This window comes from Maylandia zebra, linkage group LG13, assembly GCF_041146795.1.
Source record: "Maylandia zebra isolate NMK-2024a linkage group LG13, Mzebra_GT3a, whole genome shotgun sequence".
NCBI classification, from domain to species: domain Eukaryota; kingdom Metazoa; phylum Chordata; class Actinopteri; order Cichliformes; family Cichlidae; genus Maylandia; species Maylandia zebra.
Window position 1 is genome coordinate 23,417,813 of NC_135179.1, and position 21,251 is coordinate 23,439,063.

Consider the following 21,251-nt stretch of genomic DNA (forward strand, 5'->3'; position numbering starts at 1 on the left):
GGTAGATGAGCAGATGGGTGGGGTTGTGCAGCTGTGCGTGTGTCGCTATGCCAGGAGAGGGTGACAACAGCCTGGCTTTGTGTCCTACATCAACAGAAAAATAATGTTTCCACTAGAGCGAGCACAACGGGTTGAGGAATGGATGTCTTGTGCCGATGTTTTATCTATTTCTGCTTTCCTGTGGCGTGTCGGAGGCTTGCCATGAGTAACTAGTGAGGTAAAGCTTATTAGAGTCTTGACTGGTAGATCTGCTCATAAGAGGCGTCATCATGCTTTGCTGTCATTTCTTCCATGTGCTCAGGGCTCACACAGCAGAGGAAATGATGTGCCTACGAAATACCTGCCTGGAGACCGAATATCAGAATTTTTCAGAGACAAGGAAATGAAAAAATAATTCAACACGCTGCCTCAAATTCACACACGACAAACCTTTTGAGACAGAGAATAAACAGGCCGGGTTTAATTTTGAAAAATTCACACCTATCAGCGTTTGCTCACATCAAAACTTCCGCACATAAGCGAGTTTGAACCAAAAGAAAGCTCTGATCTCAACTTCCCACAAAACAATAGAAAGAAAAGAAAGAGGTTCTTTTTTAGGGAGGGAATGTGGAAAATTACAATGATTAAAAATCATTTTTCAAGGCTTTTTGAGACTAACGAACCATGATGAACACAAATCAAAGATGACCATTCTTTTGTAACATTTTTTTAATAATTACAAAGAAGTCAGAAGTCCTGCCTACAAAGACTTTTTAGTTATTAAAAAAAATAGAAGGATGAAGCACGTTCCTAACCCATCTCATCGCTTCGCTGTTTCAATCTGGGCCCTCTCATCTATTGAGCAAATGTGTTTTGTGGACTATGAAATATAATGTTGTAAAACATTTTGCTGAAAGTTGAGCCTCATGAGCTGTAAGCTGCCTCAACAATCCAACAGCTGCCGCAAAAGGTTTAATTCTTCATCCCTGACGTGACTGTAGAACGACAACCACAAAGGCTCAACAGTCAAACTGCTTGTTGTGGATATTGAGACAAAGAGCACAATAACGTGCAATTCCACAGCCATAATAACCATATTATTAGTGTCGACTCCTTTTATGAACATAAAAACAGTTTTTTCTTCTTTCTTTGACAGTCGCGGCATCTTTTAACAAAAAACAAAAACCGCAGGACGAAATACACATTTTCATTTTCACTGCTACCGGTGCCTGTTAAAGCCAGGGCGCTGCATAATCTTTTCCTAATTTGTCACTTAAAATAACAACCTTTGGTGAAGTGCGGGAGGTTAAAATTCCCAGTGTGGAGTTTTCCCCTACAGGCAGCGGCATCATTCAGTTTTTGCAGGTTCGGGTCCTTAGAAATGCAGAATTAAATCTCCATCCAGTTACAGCTCTGACAGCTTATTTCGCACGCATCGATGTGACTGCAAGGGTACTAGAGAGGGACCCGAAGACCAGTAGGCCAGTGTCCATGAGAGCACCTCTGCAATTGACGGTGTGTTGTTGTGAGGGGTCACCGTATGAATACTGAATCAGCCGCATGGGTCCACAAGTACTGAATCAATGAGTCTTCCGTGACCATGATGATGGGAATAACAAACGGATATGCAAAGTAACCTGCAATTCAACCGGGGGAGAAAAAAAAATAACCTTAAAATCCTCAGCTGTTAAATAATGTTTTAAAAGCAGTGCAGATGGTGATGGTACTCTTGAGCGCTCATGCAGACTGCATAAACATGAATTTTTCCTACGTCTCGTGTGTCACGACAGAATGTACTGTCAAAACGCAGTGGTGTATAAGCCTGTTACTGTGAGCAATATGAGATTCTTTTGATCATCTGCTGAGTTCCAATCTGTGGGCAAACAATTGCCACCGGCATCTAGTAATGACACATTTTATAGATATCATATACTGCCCTCCGAGAAGCACCTCCATTACAGCGGGGTGTCAAAAAATGTGACCCCTTCTCTCTTTCATCTTCACACTTCTTAATGAACACTCACACTCCCTGAACCTTTTCCTCCTGATTGAGTTTTACCTTTTTCCCTGCCTCTGGACCCTTCCTCGATGGAAGCATTGGTCAAATCCCCGATGAGAGAGTTAACCCTTGGTCGGCTCTGATTCCCCAGTAAACAACGCCGGGCCTCTGGTTCATGAGTAATTGAACACTATTGATTCTAAGGTCTGGGGGTGACAATAATGAGGCCACATATTAGGCGACAGTAAACACGAGCTGTGAAGACAGCTTTACCTCTCGCTGACACAGAAGAAATCTTTTCACCTACATGCTCTGTGATAGCATCACTATCCAGTGTCTTTCACAGCACTTGCTTTGGCTTTCCTTATCGGCCTTGCTGTCAATACAGACAACCCTCTGCTCCACTGGGGGCATGAGGAGGTATTGACATTCAGCTCAAACCCACAGCTCTGAGTGGAGTCCAGGGTGTTACACATGAATTATGCATGCCTTGACGCCAGGATGCCGAGCAACACCAGTGCCATCATAATTGAAACAATTGAAAAGACAATACCAGATGGGTCAATAATTAGACAGCAGGAGGGGGAAACTTGATCCGGACGCTCCCCTGCTTTGCCCTGCCAACCTAACCACCACGTGCACGGAGGGGACCTTTACAGGCACGTCCTGGTCCCCTTCGGTGCCCTGCCACGTGCTGGGCGACATGCTGAATCGGGTGTGTATGTGTGCAAGGCAGTGTGCGTGCAACTATTTGGAAAGGATATGGCAAACTTTCTGGGCGAGATCACTTCCCAGACAGTGGCTTGTTCCCAATTAAAAAATTGAACGTGTTGTGTTTGGAATGTTAAAGTTTCTAGAAGTGCCGGGATAAGTGAACTTTTGTGGATCAGTAGCAACCGGCAGAAAGCATCTGCGAACTGCTGTCAGAGCGCTGCCACCTTGGATTAGCTCTCTGACGTTATTCACTGACATCTTTTGGTGTGCAGAAAACAGAGGCAGGTGAGCGATCCTTTTACCCAGCTCTGCGCTTTCATAAATCCACACTGAGGGCTCCCAACTGATCCATTGCACTCACTGGTCTCCTGGCCAGAGCGACTGGCTCAAGGTGATCACCATAAAACTGCTTGCCACAGAGCCATTTCTCACGTTGCCCCTTAAAACAACCCAGGAAACGGAAGCAGTGTGATGCAACAGCGACACTTCCTTGAGCCAATATGTGTCATAAAAACTTAAAGTCTACTGTGATCATTTTAAAATGGTTACAAAAGAAATCTTTGATGTATTTGGTTTCTTACTTAATTGATGCAGACATAGAAACTGTTTTGACTAAATTCAGAGTTTTCCCTGGAATGCTGTTAATCTTTATGTGTATAATTTCTTCTCATGAGCTTTTTTAAAAAAACTTTATTATAAGCAATATTTAAAAAAGAAACAACAGCTTAACGTGGAATTGGGGATAGCTCACATTTATTAATTTATTCAATTGTGAACTTGCAGCATAAGTGATTATTTTGTCAGTGCTGAGGCCAAATAATTAGAGTATTTCTTAATTATGCCCCCCAAAAATCTTTTAGCACAATGTATGTATAAAAAGTTTGATATTCAAACAGCCTTGGGCCATAAAATCTACACACAAGTATACAAACTTGACTATCCTGGGAACATATTGATTGGGAAAGCACTTAAACCAAGGTAGGAATCCAGCCCATAATGTTATCAAAAAGGAAGTTTTATTTTCCTTTTTTATGGAGTCTCATTTCCGTATTTCTCAAAGCGGTGCCCCTGAAGGAACACACTGGCTCCAGTGTATTGGTCCCCATTAGAGTTTATAGAGACCCATATGTACTTTTATGGGTAGGTTAATGGTTTTTAAAGGGCCACAGCGCAGTTCTGGATCCACAGCATTAAACTCACGAATGCCAACCAGGGATATACATACAGGACACGTGATTATATTTAGGAATGAAATTTAGCATATACCAATGTCACCATGCCTGTGTATCTTGAGCAGAGAGATACTGGGATGCACAATGAAGAAAGGAAGGCAAAACCTGTCAACATTTACAATCTTAAAAGCCTAATGAGCGGAAGTAACCATAGCAATTTAGTGAAAAGAACATCAAAGACTAGGGAGCAACTATTTAGGCAGGCTGTATTCATGCATAATTAGCTGTGAAAATGGCACTACAGGAGTCTGCTACTCCCTGTTCTTAATTAGTTTTTATCCTTAGTCTTGGATGAGAAGTAAACAAAGCCATCAGATTAAAACTTTGCTTTCTTCTCGTGACAACGACGCTGTCAACGGTGGAGACATGCAGAGTTTTACCCGAAACTGTGCACTGTTGTCCCCCAGGAATGACTGGCAGTGCTCTGTATTGGTCTTGGTGGTGGCATAAGGAAGCCCGAAGCCCCGCTTAACACTACAATGCTGTTGTTGTAGCACGACAGTCAATCTTCAGAACTGAGCATATAAATAAAATTGAATAAAAACAAGCTAGCTAGTGGAGCGGAGGGGTTTCAGTGTTTAAAAATATTAACTTCGGGTGTATCATCGCATCATGCTCCGGCAGCTTTTTGTGAAAGACCTGGAAGTCTTTTGAGAGTATAAAAAGGCTGATAAATTTCGTAAAAATATATATTTGAAAGTCAAATTGCGCAGTCTCTTTTTCTTCTGTCACATTTGACTTATTAAAGACAGCCTGGAATAGACTAACTCCAGACACCATGTGTCATTTTGCAAGTATTCCACATTTATTCAGGCTGGGAAATAAACACGCACCACATTTGTTTCTTTCAGTTCCCAAACGCACATCTCAGCTATTTTATCACAAAAGAGTCATTTGACTTAGGGTGAAATATTTTTTTTATATCATCCCTACCTGATTGCAATAAATTGACAATATATATACACAGATTGGTCATTATTTTAGATTTTAAAGGAGCGCTTTATTTGGAGCGGCAGTAATCTACAAAATCCCCTATTCGATGATGCAAGTATGGGAAGTAACAAGAAAGACCCGTTTCATGCATTCCCATGCCAAAAGTAAGTCTTCAAAGAAGAGAGACTAAAGGTAGAGTTTAAAACAAGAAAAACTTTCTAAATGTGTTTTTATTTATTCATTTATTACTTTTATTACCTCCACCAGGGAGGTTGTGTTGCTGCTAGCATTTACATGACTGCGTGTCATTCTGTAAAAACTGTAGCTCGAAAACTTTTGAATGAATTCTGAGTGGGGTCATGTTAACAATCCATTCAAATCTGACTCACTTCATCCAAGATCTTCAAGGTGAGCTCAACAATTTATTGTGATTTATTGAAAATTGACAAAAAAATTAGAAACTATGATTCTTACAACTGTGGTGTGTATTGTCAACATATTGAAAGTATTGTATTAAGATTTAAAATAGGTGATATTTGACCTTTGACTTTTCCTTCAAGGCCAAATTCTTAATAATGCTCTATAGAGCTATTGAAAACAATGTTTTTACTGCCACTGCTTAAATTACCAACATATAAGGAATGATATGAGGCGGTGCTACACATGTGATCTGCCCTGTATAGGAATTCTAATATTATCATTGCTAAAGAAATAGTATTAGCTAGAACCATCCCTGCTACTGTGGTATGAAAAAAATAGACTCTACATTAAAACAAAATGCTAAAAAATACAACAGATTTTGGCAGCTGCAACACTTCACCAGTGATGGTTTTCTCTGTATGTGTAAATGTGCCACCGCTGGGTGATGAGCCCTTTGTAACGACAGCCTTCATTAAGCCTGGCTCACTCACGGACAGATGGGAGCTGTGTGTGATAGGACGGCAGTACTGCATTAGAACTGCTGCCACATTCCACTTCAAACCTGACCCTCCACTGGTCCCACTTCATCTGCCACCCACAAGCCCCCTCCCGCCGCCACCAACCCACCCCCTCCTGACGCATCACTGTCATCCTGGGGCTCGGGCACGCCTTGATTTCACCCCCTCCTCCAGAAAACAACCGCTGCCACTACCACCTCCCACCCCCACCCCATCAGTCAAACAACCAGTCTACCACACAGGCTGCAGCTACTCCTGCACCCCATTACTCCAAAGGCCTCTCACCTCCTATTTTCAGCCATTTTTGTGAGAGACCACCGCACTTTCTGACTGCTCGTGTTTACCCGATCAGTCACGACCAGCCCACCACCAACCAAACACACAAAGAGACACACACACACACTTCTAGTTTCCCGGTGATGAATGACCGTTGGCCGTCTCACTGACAGCTAGGCAGCTGATGCCACATAATTACAGTATCGCCGTTTAGGCAAAATTACCAAATTACTCCGGTTCTCAAGAGGCCTGGAAGACTGACAGGCCAGCCAACAAAGGAAACCCAAATATCTGAAAGGAGAGCGACACAGAAGAGTATGTGAGACTTCACAGATAGAGTGAATTTAGTTTTATTCTGTTCTTTGAGCTAAAGAGTGAGATGATTAGTGTGGAGAAGCAGTTTTTGTCTCATAAATAATACAAAAAAGGCCTCTCCTTGATATACTATTTTCCTTTTCATACTCAGTTAATTCTATCATTAATTCATCTTGGAAATCTAGAGTGTATAATCACAAACAGCTTAAAATTTCATCCCAGCAGCAAGGTCTGGCCATTTTTTCTTTTCTTTTCTTTTTTCTTTTACAAAGGTTTATTACTTTTTTTAAGAGTTTCTCACCTTTCCTTGATTTAATGCCTTCCTTTATTCAGACTAAAGATTGTAATCACTTCAGCCACTATTACAACAAAAAGTTCAGCTTTTATATTTAAAACTAAACAACGACCGGCAGGCCGAGCGACCGAGCTACCAGACAAAAACATTAAAACAATCAAGACTGTCTGAGAAAGTCCGTGGCAGACCCTGCTGGTAAATGGAGTGTGGGTGAAGAGATGAAGTGACATTTATGATGTGAGCGCTAACAGTGCGCAGCAGAGAAGACGTTGACTTAGCACTGTGTGCGTGTGGCTGGGACTGCGATGGCCACCGGGGTTGATTTAACCCCCGCTAATTTATCTGCTGCAACAAAGGATTTCTTTAACTCCACACTTGAATTCAAAATGAGAAAAAGAAACACCTTGTAGCAGTCTCACCACTTCTGTTTGATGCATTATGAAGAGATAAAGCCATTAGCCATTTCATTTGTGAAAAGGGAGGCCAGGAAATTGCTTACTAACTGCTTTTGCAATAAAATGTCTTTATCTGTTATATTTATACTTTGGCTTCAAAAGAGTAGGCGGACACTGAATGCCTAAATAATATGTTATTGTTAAAAATCCAATCAACCTAACATGTTTTTAACATTCCTAAAATAATCAAGCAAGAAAAAACGACAACAACCTCTTCCTACATAGTTGATTTAACCTTTCAATCACTGCTGATCACACCTGAAGCGAAACCTTGGCCGACAGAGCTACTATATATGATGAAATCTTTCTTGTAAACAGGTTGCATCCAGATTAGCAAATTATGGGCTGTCCAATGGTCCTCCGAATGTGTCAAAATGAGCTATATATGCCACTTACTAATAGCGAGTACTTTGTTGTGATTTATCTGTGTTTGCTGAGTGGAAAGAGACGAAACAGACGGCCTGGTCTCCCAGATTAAATAGGGCATGGGAAAGATTCCTCATGCTATTACGGAGAAAAATTTATCACAGGCGTGTGATTAGTATTGTTAGCACAGGTGCAGTTACAGTAAACACCAGAGACTCCCATTTTGTACTGAGAGAGAGCAGAAGATAAAGAAGGAGGTGAAACGAACTAGGGTGCATCTCCCAAAGGTGCTTCATCTAACTGCGGTCCTGTAAGTTCCACCAGAGCTCGCAGCAATAGCGCCGTTTCCACACACTGACGCTGAAACAAACTTTTGAACCCACCATCACAGCGTTTGGTCATTTTGTCCATGTTTTGTGTTGTCGTCCAATTAAAGTGAGCAGTTTTTGTCATTAGACCGATTTTTCCACAGAACGGGAAAGAAACGGGATTATCAAAAAAAAAGACTTTGATGGTTTAGTTCAATAGGTATTACGTCTAAAGAGTTTTAACTGGAAACTAGAATCAGTTCTTGGCATTTAAATATTTTACGAAAATAAACCAGAGCAACATGGCAAATATTCAATCTTTAATACATCACTTGCTATGAGATTTGTTGTAGACGAGAATTACCGAGAGCAGGGATGTCAAACTCATTTTACATCTGGGCAACATTCAGCCCACTTTGACCTTAAGTAGGCCCGATCAGTGAAACTCCCCTTTCTGTCAGTGTAAATAAGTTTAACTACACATTAAAATACTCAGATATCTTTATATATGAAAAAAAGAATTCCAACAGTACGTCTCTTTTTCTAGACGATAGAGAAATGCTGATGTGGTGAGCGACTCTTTGGAGTTAAATTATAAAAAAGAGATGTGTAAAATTACAGAAAATGTTTTGTAATAATACAACAAATTCTTTGTTAATTCACAGAAATTTTTTTTAGTAGATAGTGAAAGAGATTTTGGTCATTTAAATGTTTATTTATTACTTTGCAGGAGGAACAGCCATGGGCGAGGACTTTATCAGTAGGAAAAGCTGTAAAACGTATAAAAATACAGTTAAAAGTCCAAAATTTATGCCCTCCTTCAGATTTCCAGGTCGCACTGGACCTAGAGTGATTACACTGATAACCTTCCACCTTTTTCAGCTACTGTTACAGTTCAGAAGGCTACAAAATAATAACATAATAATATATATAAATGATCAATTTGTAGACACATAAAATATACATGATTGTATGGACACTTATTTTATAAATATAATGATTTTCTACTTAGCGGTTAAGTCATGGTGGTAAGTGAGACAGATACAGAAATAACATCCTTTAGATCTAGTCGCTCTGTCTGCCAGATGCTGCCAAACTACAATGTCATGTGAAAACAGAAGGGTAGAGAGCTCTGATATTTTTAAAGTTCTTAGATCTTAGTAACACACACTGAGAAGCTAAAACCACAGTATGGTTTCAGTGGACACAGGATGCCAGGAGGCTCATGTGGTAGCAGTATGAAAAAAAAATACATGAATGAAGTGATGTTGTTCAAGCAAAGCCTGAGTGCGAACTGGAGAACTGCAAAGTCATTGCCGACACGGAGCGTCAGCTGAGTGTGTCAAGAACAGTTAGCATCTAGTTTTAGATAAGAGGGTAATCAAAGGTTTGCCAGGATCTCAGTGCTGCATGGATAAGGTTGTGTCTCCACACTATCAGAGCGGGATGGCTAGAGGCAATACTCCAAAGGCTGAAATCTAAAACCTTACCACTGATAATGTAGAGTGAATACAAACGTCATATGAATCTCAATGATCACCGTTTCTTTTAAAGAGTTTGTGAAATAGCGGACTGAACATGTTCTTTGCTCAATGAGACTACAGACGTTTTAGATATACAAATAAATGAATACAGCACTGTTGCATTCATGTAACAAAGAAGCTCAATAAAAACATGTTCACAAATAATTAAAGATTAAAGTCGAAAGAGGCCACTGTTATGACAGAAAGACGATAAAACGAAATCTTGGCCCATCTTTCTTGGATCCAAATATGATTTATTATTTAAAGCATATACTTAGAGCTCAAGGAATAATGGATTCGGGGGGTGGGGGGTGGGGGGGGGGGGGGGGGAGGCAAAACAATAAACAGTGCAAATGTTTTGAACTGTCAATCTAAAGTAGCCCTAGGGAGAAAAACAAAACTGGGTAAAAGATTTCAGATGAAACTGGAGAATGAAAACATCCAACCTCTATCTAAAAGTTCCTCTGGGACATTAACTTTCTCAAGCAGACCTCTAGTTTGAACCCTAAATACTTTCTAGGTCTACTGTGACAGCTAGGGCTGAAATGTGCAAGTGCTGATTAACCCACGAGGTCTTTGCTAAACGTTATTAGAGTGGACTAGTGGACCAGCATAATAATGATAAGATTCAGACATCTCCATTGTCGAGTTCAGCCGCTGCATATCATCCTACAAACTGTCACACATTTAAATTACCGTAACAGCACCAGATAAATGCAGATTATTACCATTAAGCGAGTTATATTTTACTTAAAGGATTATTCCAATTTGGCTTTTCAGACGTTTGCCTGCTCTGTGAGTCGTAGTAATTTGGAATAAGTGCGCTATATTTATGTTTTTTTATAATAATGATGATGATTTTTCATTAAAGGGTAAAACACTAAGTTTGTAACATATACAGTCATGTAAAAAAGGTTTCACAGGTCTCTGTGCAGTCCTGTAAAAATTAAGTACATGCCATGATTCAATAGCTTAGTTTTGCACCACCTTTAGCAGAAATAACTTCAGTTCATTGGGGTTTGCAGGGATTCTTCATGCACAGCTATTTTTGTGGTCTCACCTCAGCATTTGACCTTGACTCTTCTCCTTTTCAGCCATTCAGTTAAAGATTTGCTGGTATGTTGGGATCATTGTCCTGTTGCACACTTTAGGTGCTAGCTATTACTTATTATTACATATTTAGGTGTTTATTTTGTTGGTTGACGCAGTGACTGCAATGTGCCCAGGTCCTGGAACTATAAAACATGTCCAAATCATCACCCCTCCACCACTGTACTGACAGTTGCTATGAGTTTGTTTGTGCTGTGAGGTTGTTTGTGCTGTTATGCTGGGCTTGTTTTCACCAAATGCGATGCAGTGCATTACGGTCCGACGTCTCCATTCTGTCCAAAGCACATTGTTCCAAAAATCTTGTGTTTTGTTCGGATGCTGATTCAAAACTTTGCAAACCAAAGACAGTTATTTTCAGAGTGAAGAGACTGTGCTCTGGCAAAAAAGCCAAACTTGTTCAGTCTTTTTCTAACTGTACTAGCATGTCAGCATTGAACATGCTAAACGAGGCCTGAGGAGCCTGAGATGCAGCTCCTGTTTTTTGCATTGCATAGTTTGCTGGGGTGTAGACTCCTGAGATGATTGTGGCATTCGTGTTAACAAACACCTGAATGCTCCACACCAACAAACAGCCCAAGCTTCTATTTTATAGAGGTGCTCCCACTTACTGTTGATCACTTAATCAACTGCATTTGATAAGCAGCACCTGGATGCACCTCTTAATTCCTATGGAGGCAATAAGAGTGCTTAATTTTCAGCAGCCTACACAGAGTCCTGTGTAAACGTTCATGTTCACATGGCTGTAGAAGGCCAATAAAGGCTTTATTTAACAGTGTTGTTCCAGACTACTTGGACCATTTGTAGAACTTGAAGGATTTAAAGAAAAGCTAATAAATGTGTTTAAGTTTTAGCAATAAAGTTGATCTTGATATGAGACAAAGTTGTAACAGTGACATTAAAAAAATGCTTTGCATATGGATATATTTCAAACGAAGCTATAAAATCTTAAGATAGGTACGTCGAGTACAACTTTAACCGGGCAGAGAAGAGCAACTGAAGTGGTGCGTGGTGCACATTTTAACGTAAATGCTAACTAATGGAATAACTGCACAGTGTTGAAACTCAGCTTCCAGTAGGAAAGTCGTAAATATGAGACATAGCTGGTTACACTTGACATTGTATTTTCGTTTGATCATTAATCTGCGGACGGATGAGTAACTTGTCTAACATGAGGTCAAACAGACAATTTCCTTGTCAGATTGATGTAATAGACAGTTTTCTTTTGTTGGAGTCTTTCCGCTATGGTAGGTGGGTAATTACTGTCATTGATAAATAATCTTGAGCCAGCCCCATAATAATAAGTCCCACATGTGCTTGGCCTTCTTAAAGGAAAGGCTCATTTGCCACTGGGATTCACAGTCTGAACTGCTTAGAAGGATGTAATGGAGAGCAATTTTCTTGTCTTGAGGGGGGGGAAAAAAGGCTGATATGGGATAGGTTAGCCCGGTCATTTTCCATTGCCTCGGCACATCAAATCTCCAAACAAGGACAACTCTGATTTCAGATCTACTTCTTTTCTCCCCATGGGCACTAAGTAGTTTTCCGGGACACAAGGAAGCATTTTATTGCTTTACCAGTGACTTCGAGTGTTAGGTTTAAATTGTCATTTCTCAATTTCTTACAAAAACAACAAAATTGACCAGTCTAATCTTCTTTTCTTTTTCTCCTGAAAAATGATACACCTTGGCTGATATTTTTAAATAACACTTAAGACTCCGCAAATGCTATAATTTCAAGAGAAACAGCCGAGCACATGGCGTGATGAATGGCTTTCTATGCATTGTTGGCAAAGTCATTAAACGACTTCTGGACACAGAATGCCAACCCAAGCCTAAATCCCTGCAAACCTAATTAAAAGCAAAGAAATATACAGTTGGTTCTTTGCATTGTATGTTTAGACTGTCTAATTACATCCAGTGGAATAGATTCCAGAGAGGGGAGTCCCCAAAGAAGGCTGCAATCCTCTAAGAGATTTATATGTTTATAGAAAATTGTGAGAAGCCGACTAATGTTCAGGAAAAACTAGAAAGAGAATGCCCACGCTGGAAATATTGTGCTTTGCCAAGATGTAAACGCTAAATAATCCATCTGTCTGTGTTCTTCTCACTTTGGAAGAGCCGTGGAGCCACCATCTGCAGATATGCGTCAGCAGAAGCGGTTTTGCATGCAGTGAAACACAAAAATTATATTTTGTTGTTGACAATTTAAAAATGAAAAAGTTTAATTTATGCTGAAATTACTAAAGCTGCTTTTGGCTGCTCGCTCATTCACAAGGGGTCACCGCAGCACAGCATGTTTGATTTGGCAGAGCTTGTAGGCCGGATGCCCTTCGGGTCGCAACCTCAAAGGATTTATGTCTCCTCCGGGGATTGAACTGGGGATCTTTCGCTTGTTGATACAGTATGGAGTTACTACATAGTGAAAATGCTAACAATGTAAAATAAAATATGTGTTCACTTGTTAGTTCAATAACAGGTTGGTTCATATGATATCTGTCTCACAAATTAAATCCAGACACCGCAGTGTTGTTTGACAGCTTAAATGTCTTTGCAGCTACAGAAATCAATATGTGGCAAACAACATGTGCTGTGAACATAACAACAATTTTGGTTGGTTTGGTTTTGAGAGGCAACACAATGAGATATGAACCCTAACTCAGCTCCCACACCTTTGCCTCTAATGCACACTTCTGCACTGTTCCAGGAAAAAAGTGTGAGTCCAACCAAAACCTTCGAGTCTGGGTTTTTGAGTTGATCAAATCAGAGTATTTTACTCTGGATCAAGAAAGTGTATCAGTAATTAAAGAAAGCCATCATCAGCGGAGCTCCAAAACCAGGATTCACTATATCAATGGGTAAATAAAGAGCAGAGCCTCCATTTTAATCCAGAGGACTGAAAATTATGAACATGTGTGAGCCATGAAATTTATCTTAAAGAACAGGATGGGCAGGGAGGCTGGCGACTACCGCGGCCGTCACAGGGCAAGAGACGGCATACACCCTGGACAGCCCCTCAATCTATCATAGGGCCAGAGATTGGATTTTTAAATCTAATTACTCAGGTGTAACGTGATAGGGGCGAAACGTGGCAGGAACTGAAGATAAAAATATGGAGAAACAGATAAGACACCGTTTACTTGATATTAGGCACACCCAAATTAAGGTGCTTCGCTACGTGTGTTGACATCCATATAAGTGCGTTAGTTACCTGCTTCAAATGTAGGAATCATGGAGTGGATTTAAATGTGTGTATCCTTAATCTGAATCAGAGTTTTGTTAAATGTATTTCTAGTGAGTTTTACTGAACCTGGATTTTGGCACGAGGCCCAGATCTGTGCCTAGTTTTGCGTGTGTGTTTTTTTGTGTTCCTATCTGTGTGTTCCTAAAGTTTTATTTTCTGCACCTTTGCTGCTGCTGTTCTTGTTTGTTTTCATGAACTTTCATGGAGTTATTTATTTTATTCAGCTTTGGTTGATAAAAACTGACCTTGTGTTTTTGAAAGTAGCCTCTGTGCTTGCATTAGGGTAGTAATGTGCAGTAATGTGATAGGCTGACTCAGTAGGATCAATGGAGAGACACGGTGGACCATCACATTGGGATTTCCCTTCATTTGTCACACGTCTATAATGCATTTCTTGAATTTTCACTCATGTATGTGCTTGCTCTTCCTTTGGCATCTGTATCAAACAACCTTATGTTATTTAAAATCCAGGGATCATGTTCCTCAGTTTGATTTTACCATATAAAGATCAAAATTCAAGCTGTATTCTACATTATTTAGACTGACATATATAATTAAGATTTGTTATAATTAGTATAAATGAAAATAAAAAGAAGCAGCCTATGCTTAGATGTTCTCTGGGGGGGGGGGGGGGGGGGGGGGGGGGGGAGTTGCTTCTAAGCATGAGACTGACCACAGGGCTACTTTTGCATCGTCAACAGACACTTCTCTCATCAATGGTGATGATCCATCTGCTACGTTCAGTTCATTATACACATTTAAAAACTCATTTTATCCAGTTTATGTATTCAGCTTTAGCCACAGCAGAGGGCCATTAACATCATATTAACTTTCAATTAATGAAAAATATATTCTGCTATTTCACTGCAAGCTTTTGCCCTTTTATTGATACGCCTACATGTGACATCCCTGAATTTAGGGAAATTCAAAAATGAGAAAATTGTCTGCTGTCGTGTTTGTTTACTTTGTTCTGTGGTGAGTGGGTGGACAGACTATTATTTGAGATTTTGTACAGTGAAAAGATGTTGTTTGCAGTCACGGCAGCTTCATAATGTGTGTGGAGGTGGAACAAATAAGTCAGAGACAGAAATTAATGCAAAAAAAAAAAAAAAAGAATAAAATCCAAAGTGTGGATAGACTTTAGACTTGTCAAAGTTGAGCTCACAAAGAAGAGTAAAGCAACTGTCAGTCCCCGAGAGCAGACGAGAGACGACGCTATTATGACAGTGATCAGAGCTAGAAGATGATACCGGCTCGGAGTAAAGATGCTTTAATATAAAATAACATCACATTCAAAAACGAACCGGCTGTTCCTGGTAAAGAACTACACAATCTATAACGAGTTATCAGCGTAGAGAAGGTGTTTTGCCCCGAGATAATTACAATAACAGTACCCAATGGCAGCGTGATTGCTCCCAGGTGACATTTCAGGTTATTAAATTGTCACGGTGCACCCTGCTTTGGATCTGCAGACACTTAAACTTGCTGCCCACAAGACAGACTCGCAGTTTATCTGCTCCATTTGTTTGACATCTTTACGACATACCGTATTAACACAACCTAATTTCATCTGAGCCTCAATGTCTTCTCTTGGCTGTCTCACGGAAATCCTTCAGGGTTAGGTTAGGACTGCTGGGACGTTTGTCTCGACCGAATTACACCAAGTGACATTTCTTCACTCCTGTCATGTTTTCCATTTCAAGTTTGCAAGGAAAGGAACTTGTGACAAAGTTTGAAAAGAGACACGTGTATTAAGGACGATTAGGAAAAGAATTTCGTTTGGAAATATCTACGACAAACACACGTTGGCTTTCTTAACTTGATTAAAAAACATTATGTCCGTTACAGAGGGAAAAGGAAAACTGTGCAGTCCAAATTCTAATCGTTTATTCGTTCATCTTCATGATAGCAAGATTTATGTGATCTGTTAACGGAATAAATCAGGGATGAAAAATCAATCAAATTAAGCAACTAATAGCTTCGTTAATGTCTTTGTTTGTGTGCAGACGACACTCTCATCCAGCAGTACAGCAAGCACCAATCATATTAATTATCTTCCAAATAACAATTCCCTGTTTATTACAAATGCGCTCTAAAAACTAAGTAATTTGGATTCACAGGTTCTTCTGTTCAACATCAAATGCGTCCCACTCTGTTTTTGGCACTAATGACCTCAGTCATTATATGAGAGCATACAAGCGTGTATATAAGACATGTGGGGCCATGTGTGCTTGTGTTTAGTTTGCAAAAGCGATCATCTTTATCCAAAAATGACAGGAGCAATGGCCTCAGGTTGAAATATAATACACATATACATGTAAATGACAAAATTATTTAAGTCTAAAAGCAATCAAAAGACAAAAAAGTATTTTTTTTTTTATCCCTACAAATGATTTTTTTGGCAATATTGCAAAGTAAGAGCAATCTGCCAGCTGGTTCAGAAGCCTTGTGTTGGAAAAGAAATGAGCTGTTTTATTAAAAACTTTACAGATTAATGCTGGAAAGTGCACTTAACGCTAATTCTTAATGTTCACTGTCAGGTGATGTAGCTCTCAATGGCAACAGTTTTAATTAGAGAATTATCCTGGAAGGCACCTCGGCGCACATTACAAAAACAAACAGAAAAAGCTAATAATTACTGATACTCACATCTTGCAGGGAGATCATAGCCGCAGGTGATCTTGGCTTTGCCGGTTTCACAGCCATTTAGCGAGTGACACTCGTCATACAGACAGGACCCAGCCGCTTTGTGTATGCAGCCATCAACTGAAACAAACAGACATACAAAGAGAGGTAAGGGCCTACCTGAGGAGAAGCATGTAAAACCAGGCACTCGACATATCCCAAGCCAGCTGGGCTAATTAGGACTTTGCGTGCTTTATCATGAGAAAACAAACAACCAGCAACAAGCTGAAAATTATGTTTATGAGTTTGATTCCGGTTAGTGAATGTCTACGTTTTCAAATTAGCTCCCTGGTGCTCTATCTCCTCTCTATAGGGAGGCTGCGTCTGCCATAGAGTGCTGTGCCTATTGCTGGTAAATATTGACAAGCTTAGGAATGAAATTAGCTGGGCTAGGATCTAATAACGCCTCCGCACACAGTGAAAATGAGACTGTTCTTCCTGTAATCTCTCTCCTCTGTCAACAGCGATATGCAGTCCGATCATTAACTGTATTTTCTGGCCCGTTGTGGAATCCACCGTCTTCTCTGCGGTGAGCCTGCCACGATGTGGATCTGTGTTCTGATTCTGTCATGCTCCCGGTTGATGTGTGTGTCCTGGTTCTACGGAGACCCCTGCCCATCCCCCCACCTATCTAAGGTTTTAATTTTACCAGGTTAAGGCCAGGATACATCTGATTGATGGCACGTCTTACAGGAGAAGGCAGAGAGATAGAAATCCGCATTATCTGTCTCTGAAAGCCTGACATCCCCCCAAGAGCATGTTATCAATCACACTGAAACATGATAAAATCCTCTTCAAGTTGTCCTGTAAAAATCCTCACAGGCCATTAGAGGAAAACAGAGGTAGGAGGAAACAGTGGCAGGTGGACAACCACACGTACCCATTTTTTTGGTTGCTCTTCGTTAAGACGAGATCAATGGAGGGCAAAAGCCTCCCAGACTAACTTTATCTATCAAAACTAAAAGAGTTGAGATCAGACAATTAAGAGCCTGCAGGATAACATTAAACATTTTTGTAATATTCAGATTAAAGAAAAATGTGACTAATCACCATCTTCATCTATAATCTAATAATTATTCCTATACAAAGCTAGAAAAAACATCTTAAAAAAAAGGCTGGAGATAGGTTATAACCTATCTTCTAAAATCTATTTTGCTTCACATCGTCAACACAGACAAAAGGTCTTTTGATGAGGGATGGTCTTTTTCTCCGCTCCTTTCAATCTCTCAGAGATGAGTCAACAACAACAGCTGGGTGGAAGATTTTCTAGCTCTATCAATCATCTTTAATGGACTGAAGGACAGGCACTTGACAGAGACAAATCCTGATGGCTTTTCAAAAAAGTAACAAGAGTTTGACAGTGATGTGGATATGAGGAGGGATCGCTGTGGTGCCAATGAAAGCTACTTAACACAACAAGAGCAGATGTAGCGCTGGCTGTGGGCTTGGCATTTTTATAATATCCACTGTGCGAACAAGATTGATCACAAATGTCTAGTTGCATCTTTGCAAACATGAATTGTTCAATTCAAATTGGTACACCTATTTAAATGTGCGGTGTGTTAATGTGCATAATATCCAATTAGCCAATCATGTGGCAGCAACTCAATGGATTTAGGCAATTTAGGCATGTAGACCTGGTCGAATTGATCTGCTGAAGTTCAAACCAAGCATCAGAATGGGGAAGAAAGCGACTTTGAACGTGGCGTGGTTGTTGATGCCAGATAGGCCAGAGTTTTTCAGAAACTGCTGATCTGCTGGGCTTTTCCCACACAGTCATCTCTAGGGTTTACAGAAAATGATCCCAAAAAAAGAGAAAATATCCAGTAAGTAGCAGTTCACTGGGTGAAAATGCCTCGTTGAAGTCAGAGGTCAGAGGAAAATGGACAGACTGCTTCGGGCTGATGGAAAGACATCAGTGACGCAAATAGCCAAGCTATGCAGAAGAAGAACGTGCAATACTCTGCACCTTGAAGCAGATGGCTTACAGCCGTCACTCACCACTCCTGTCAGCTAAGAACAGGAAACTAAGCTATAATTCACACAGTTTCACCAAAACTGGACAGTAGAAGATTGGAAAAATGTTGCCTGATCTGATGCGTCTCAGTTTCTGTGGTGAAATTCAGATGATAGGACCAGGATTGCATCCATCTATCCTACCTTATATCACCTAGTTCAGGCTGCTGGTGGTGTAATGGTGTGGGACATATCTTCTTTGTACACTTTGGGTCCTTTAGTATCAACCGAGCATCATTTAAACACCACAGCCTACCGGAATATTGTTGCAAACTATGTCCATCTATTTACGCTCACAGTGTACCCATCTTCTGATGGCTGCGTCCAACAGGCTAAAGCAAAGTGTCACAAAGCTCAAACAATCTCTAACCGATTTCTTGAACATAGTGTACTCAAATAGTGATAGTGAACATTGTGAACTCAGTCCAACAGATGGATGTGATGGAGCGGGAGATTCACATCATGGATGTGCAGCTGACAAATCTACAGCAAATGTGTAAGGGTATGGAGCAAAATCTCTAAAGAATCTGTGGCACAAAGAATTAAGGCAGTTCTGAAGGCAAATTATCCCTTTAATAAAAAAAAACTTGCAGCCTGAAATAGGGAAGGAGACACAGTTTAGCAAATATCAATATCAATGCTTCCCTTGCACAGGTGAAAAGCAAACTACCATCTTCTAATGGTCATAAGAAGACATCCAGGTTTGGAAAATATTATACTGCCCTTCTCTGTTGTGCAGAGTTCCCGTGGGAGTCCGCCCTCCACAGACACTCTGACTACACTCATCACTACTGAGCATAACCGATCTTTTTACCTACGAGCACCTCAGGAACACGGTGAACAAATGCACATGGGATTCTGTGTTTTATCTCAGTACCTGAAAAGTCAGATTGCAGATAATAGTTTCTGATTTTATTTCACCGCACCCCCTGTTCATAGTTGCATTAGCTACTTTTTCTGATGTTACTGAATGTGTCGCTGTGCATCGTGCGCCCCTAAAAGCCTGGAAATTTCTTCACAGTGCCTGGAAATACAGAAGGAGATGCTAAACTGATCTGGGTGATTGCCAGAATCTCGAATGGCAAAGCCACAGATTTAATTTACCTGCTTTACTTTAACCACTTCACAGAAATGGATGGAATACAGCAGATGCATTGTGGGTAATATGCGTGTTTATTTCTGTGTCTGAGAAAGAGCTATAGAGAGGAGCAGAGAAGCACAGAAACAGAGAGAGGTTTCAGATGTACTTTGTAATTTGAAATTAAATTGCAGAGTGGAGGCAATCTAAACCTGAATGTGAGTACAGTTTTCTCTGTCCATTATTTAGGCAACTAAAAGCAGATCTGAGTTCCCATAAGTGGAGATATGACCCACATGCAATTTGGCCATCAATTTATTTTCTCATTTAAGTGGGATCTCACCATTATTCCCTGCAGATTTCTATTATGGATGCCTGCAACATTACAAAGGCGGTCTCAGATTTTCATTAACTAAGAATGGCATTAACATTCGTTGGAGAGAAAGGACAAGTCTGTTCACTCTCCGTCACAATAAAACATCAAAGCAACAAGAAAAAACAATGAATTACTTTTTATTTTGATTATCGACGTATTTAAGCATCAGTAAAACATCATTTGTTGTCATATTTTGCAGCTGCGCCATCTAAGCTCAGTGGATTTCAATTCTATAGGTCTAATGAAGTTTTGTCATCAGCCACATGTTTCAGCAGTCTCAAAAGACTCGTGCGCGCCATTATTTCTGTGTCCCTGTTTTCATTATCCTTAGATGCAGTAATCATTCAAATGCTAAATCATCATCCTGATGCTGCACCTGCATCACGGCACTAAGAGACGATCAAAGTGACCTCTTTTTATCCCAGCTTTTAGGCTGAATCACATGTCAAGTAGCAGCCCTGAGATGAGCATGTGCTCAGCTCCGTTATGCACAACCAGTGGAGCACAGTGCTATATTTTAACTCCTATTAAGACTTCTTTATAGAGGACATTTCATTTAACTGGTTTAATATTCAGGCGGCAGCATCTGCTTCTATCAACCCCACCACTGGGCTTCCTCGGCCCCCGCTGAAAAATATAACAGTTAATACCTCATCTATCTCTCTCCTCGCAGCCTGCCACTGCTTTAGGCTGGGCCTATGTGGGACAAAACATTTATTCATCTTCTCTGAGTGCCTTGCTCAGAAAAAAGCTTCCCAGAGCAGCCACTCCAGCAAGTCCACACAGCTAATGAAGATAACTTTGAGCAGTGGCTGGACGGCATCTCTCTGAACACATAATGGGAACTAGGAGAGAGCAAGAGACAGAGGGAGAGACATATTGAGAGAGACAAAGGAGACAAGAGTGTGTGCGTATGAGTGTGTGTGTCAGTCTAGAGCAGTTTGAATTAGTTACTCAGCTGTAACCTTGGCTCCTGCCATTGTTGAAGACACCTCTACCTCGTCCTCTCAAGGCTCCGTTCCCACATGCATTAAGGGACTCAGCAAAGCTCTGCTTACTCTCCCTGGGCTTCTCCCAGGCAGCCCGAAAACCAAGGGCTTTCAATCGCTCCCTCAGACACAATGAATACCTGCTCTGCTCTCATTACAATACCCTGCTTTTCAGAAATAGTGTCAGCAGCAATTTTCTCTCCTAATTATTTTCCACTCCTCTGAGGGTTAGGTTCAGGACTGGAGCCAAAGAAGGCAGGCCAGGGTGGGCAGGAAACGGGGGGAGGGTTTCTGTATTTTACCTGGCAGGAAACGGAGAGGTCTGCATATCAGTTCATAATCTAACGGAGATAAATAGTCACTTATATCAAGGTGGATCTAAACTTCAGCCTCTGCCAACTCTATGCGAGGGCAGATCAGGAGA

At 40.6% G+C, this 21,251-nt stretch overlaps 1 protein-coding gene across 1 annotated transcript in view; it reads right to left on the bottom strand.

Annotated features, from left to right (window-relative positions):
• macrod2 (mono-ADP ribosylhydrolase 2) overlaps positions 1-21,251 on the bottom strand; it is a 424,084-nt gene that overhangs the window by 222,768 nt on the left and 180,065 nt on the right. The window contains exon 5 of the mRNA XM_076891831.1: positions 16,333-16,449. Within this exon, the coding sequence (XP_076747946.1) occupies positions 16,333-16,449 (117 nt within the window). The remainder of the gene's footprint in view (positions 1-16,332; positions 16,450-21,251) is intronic.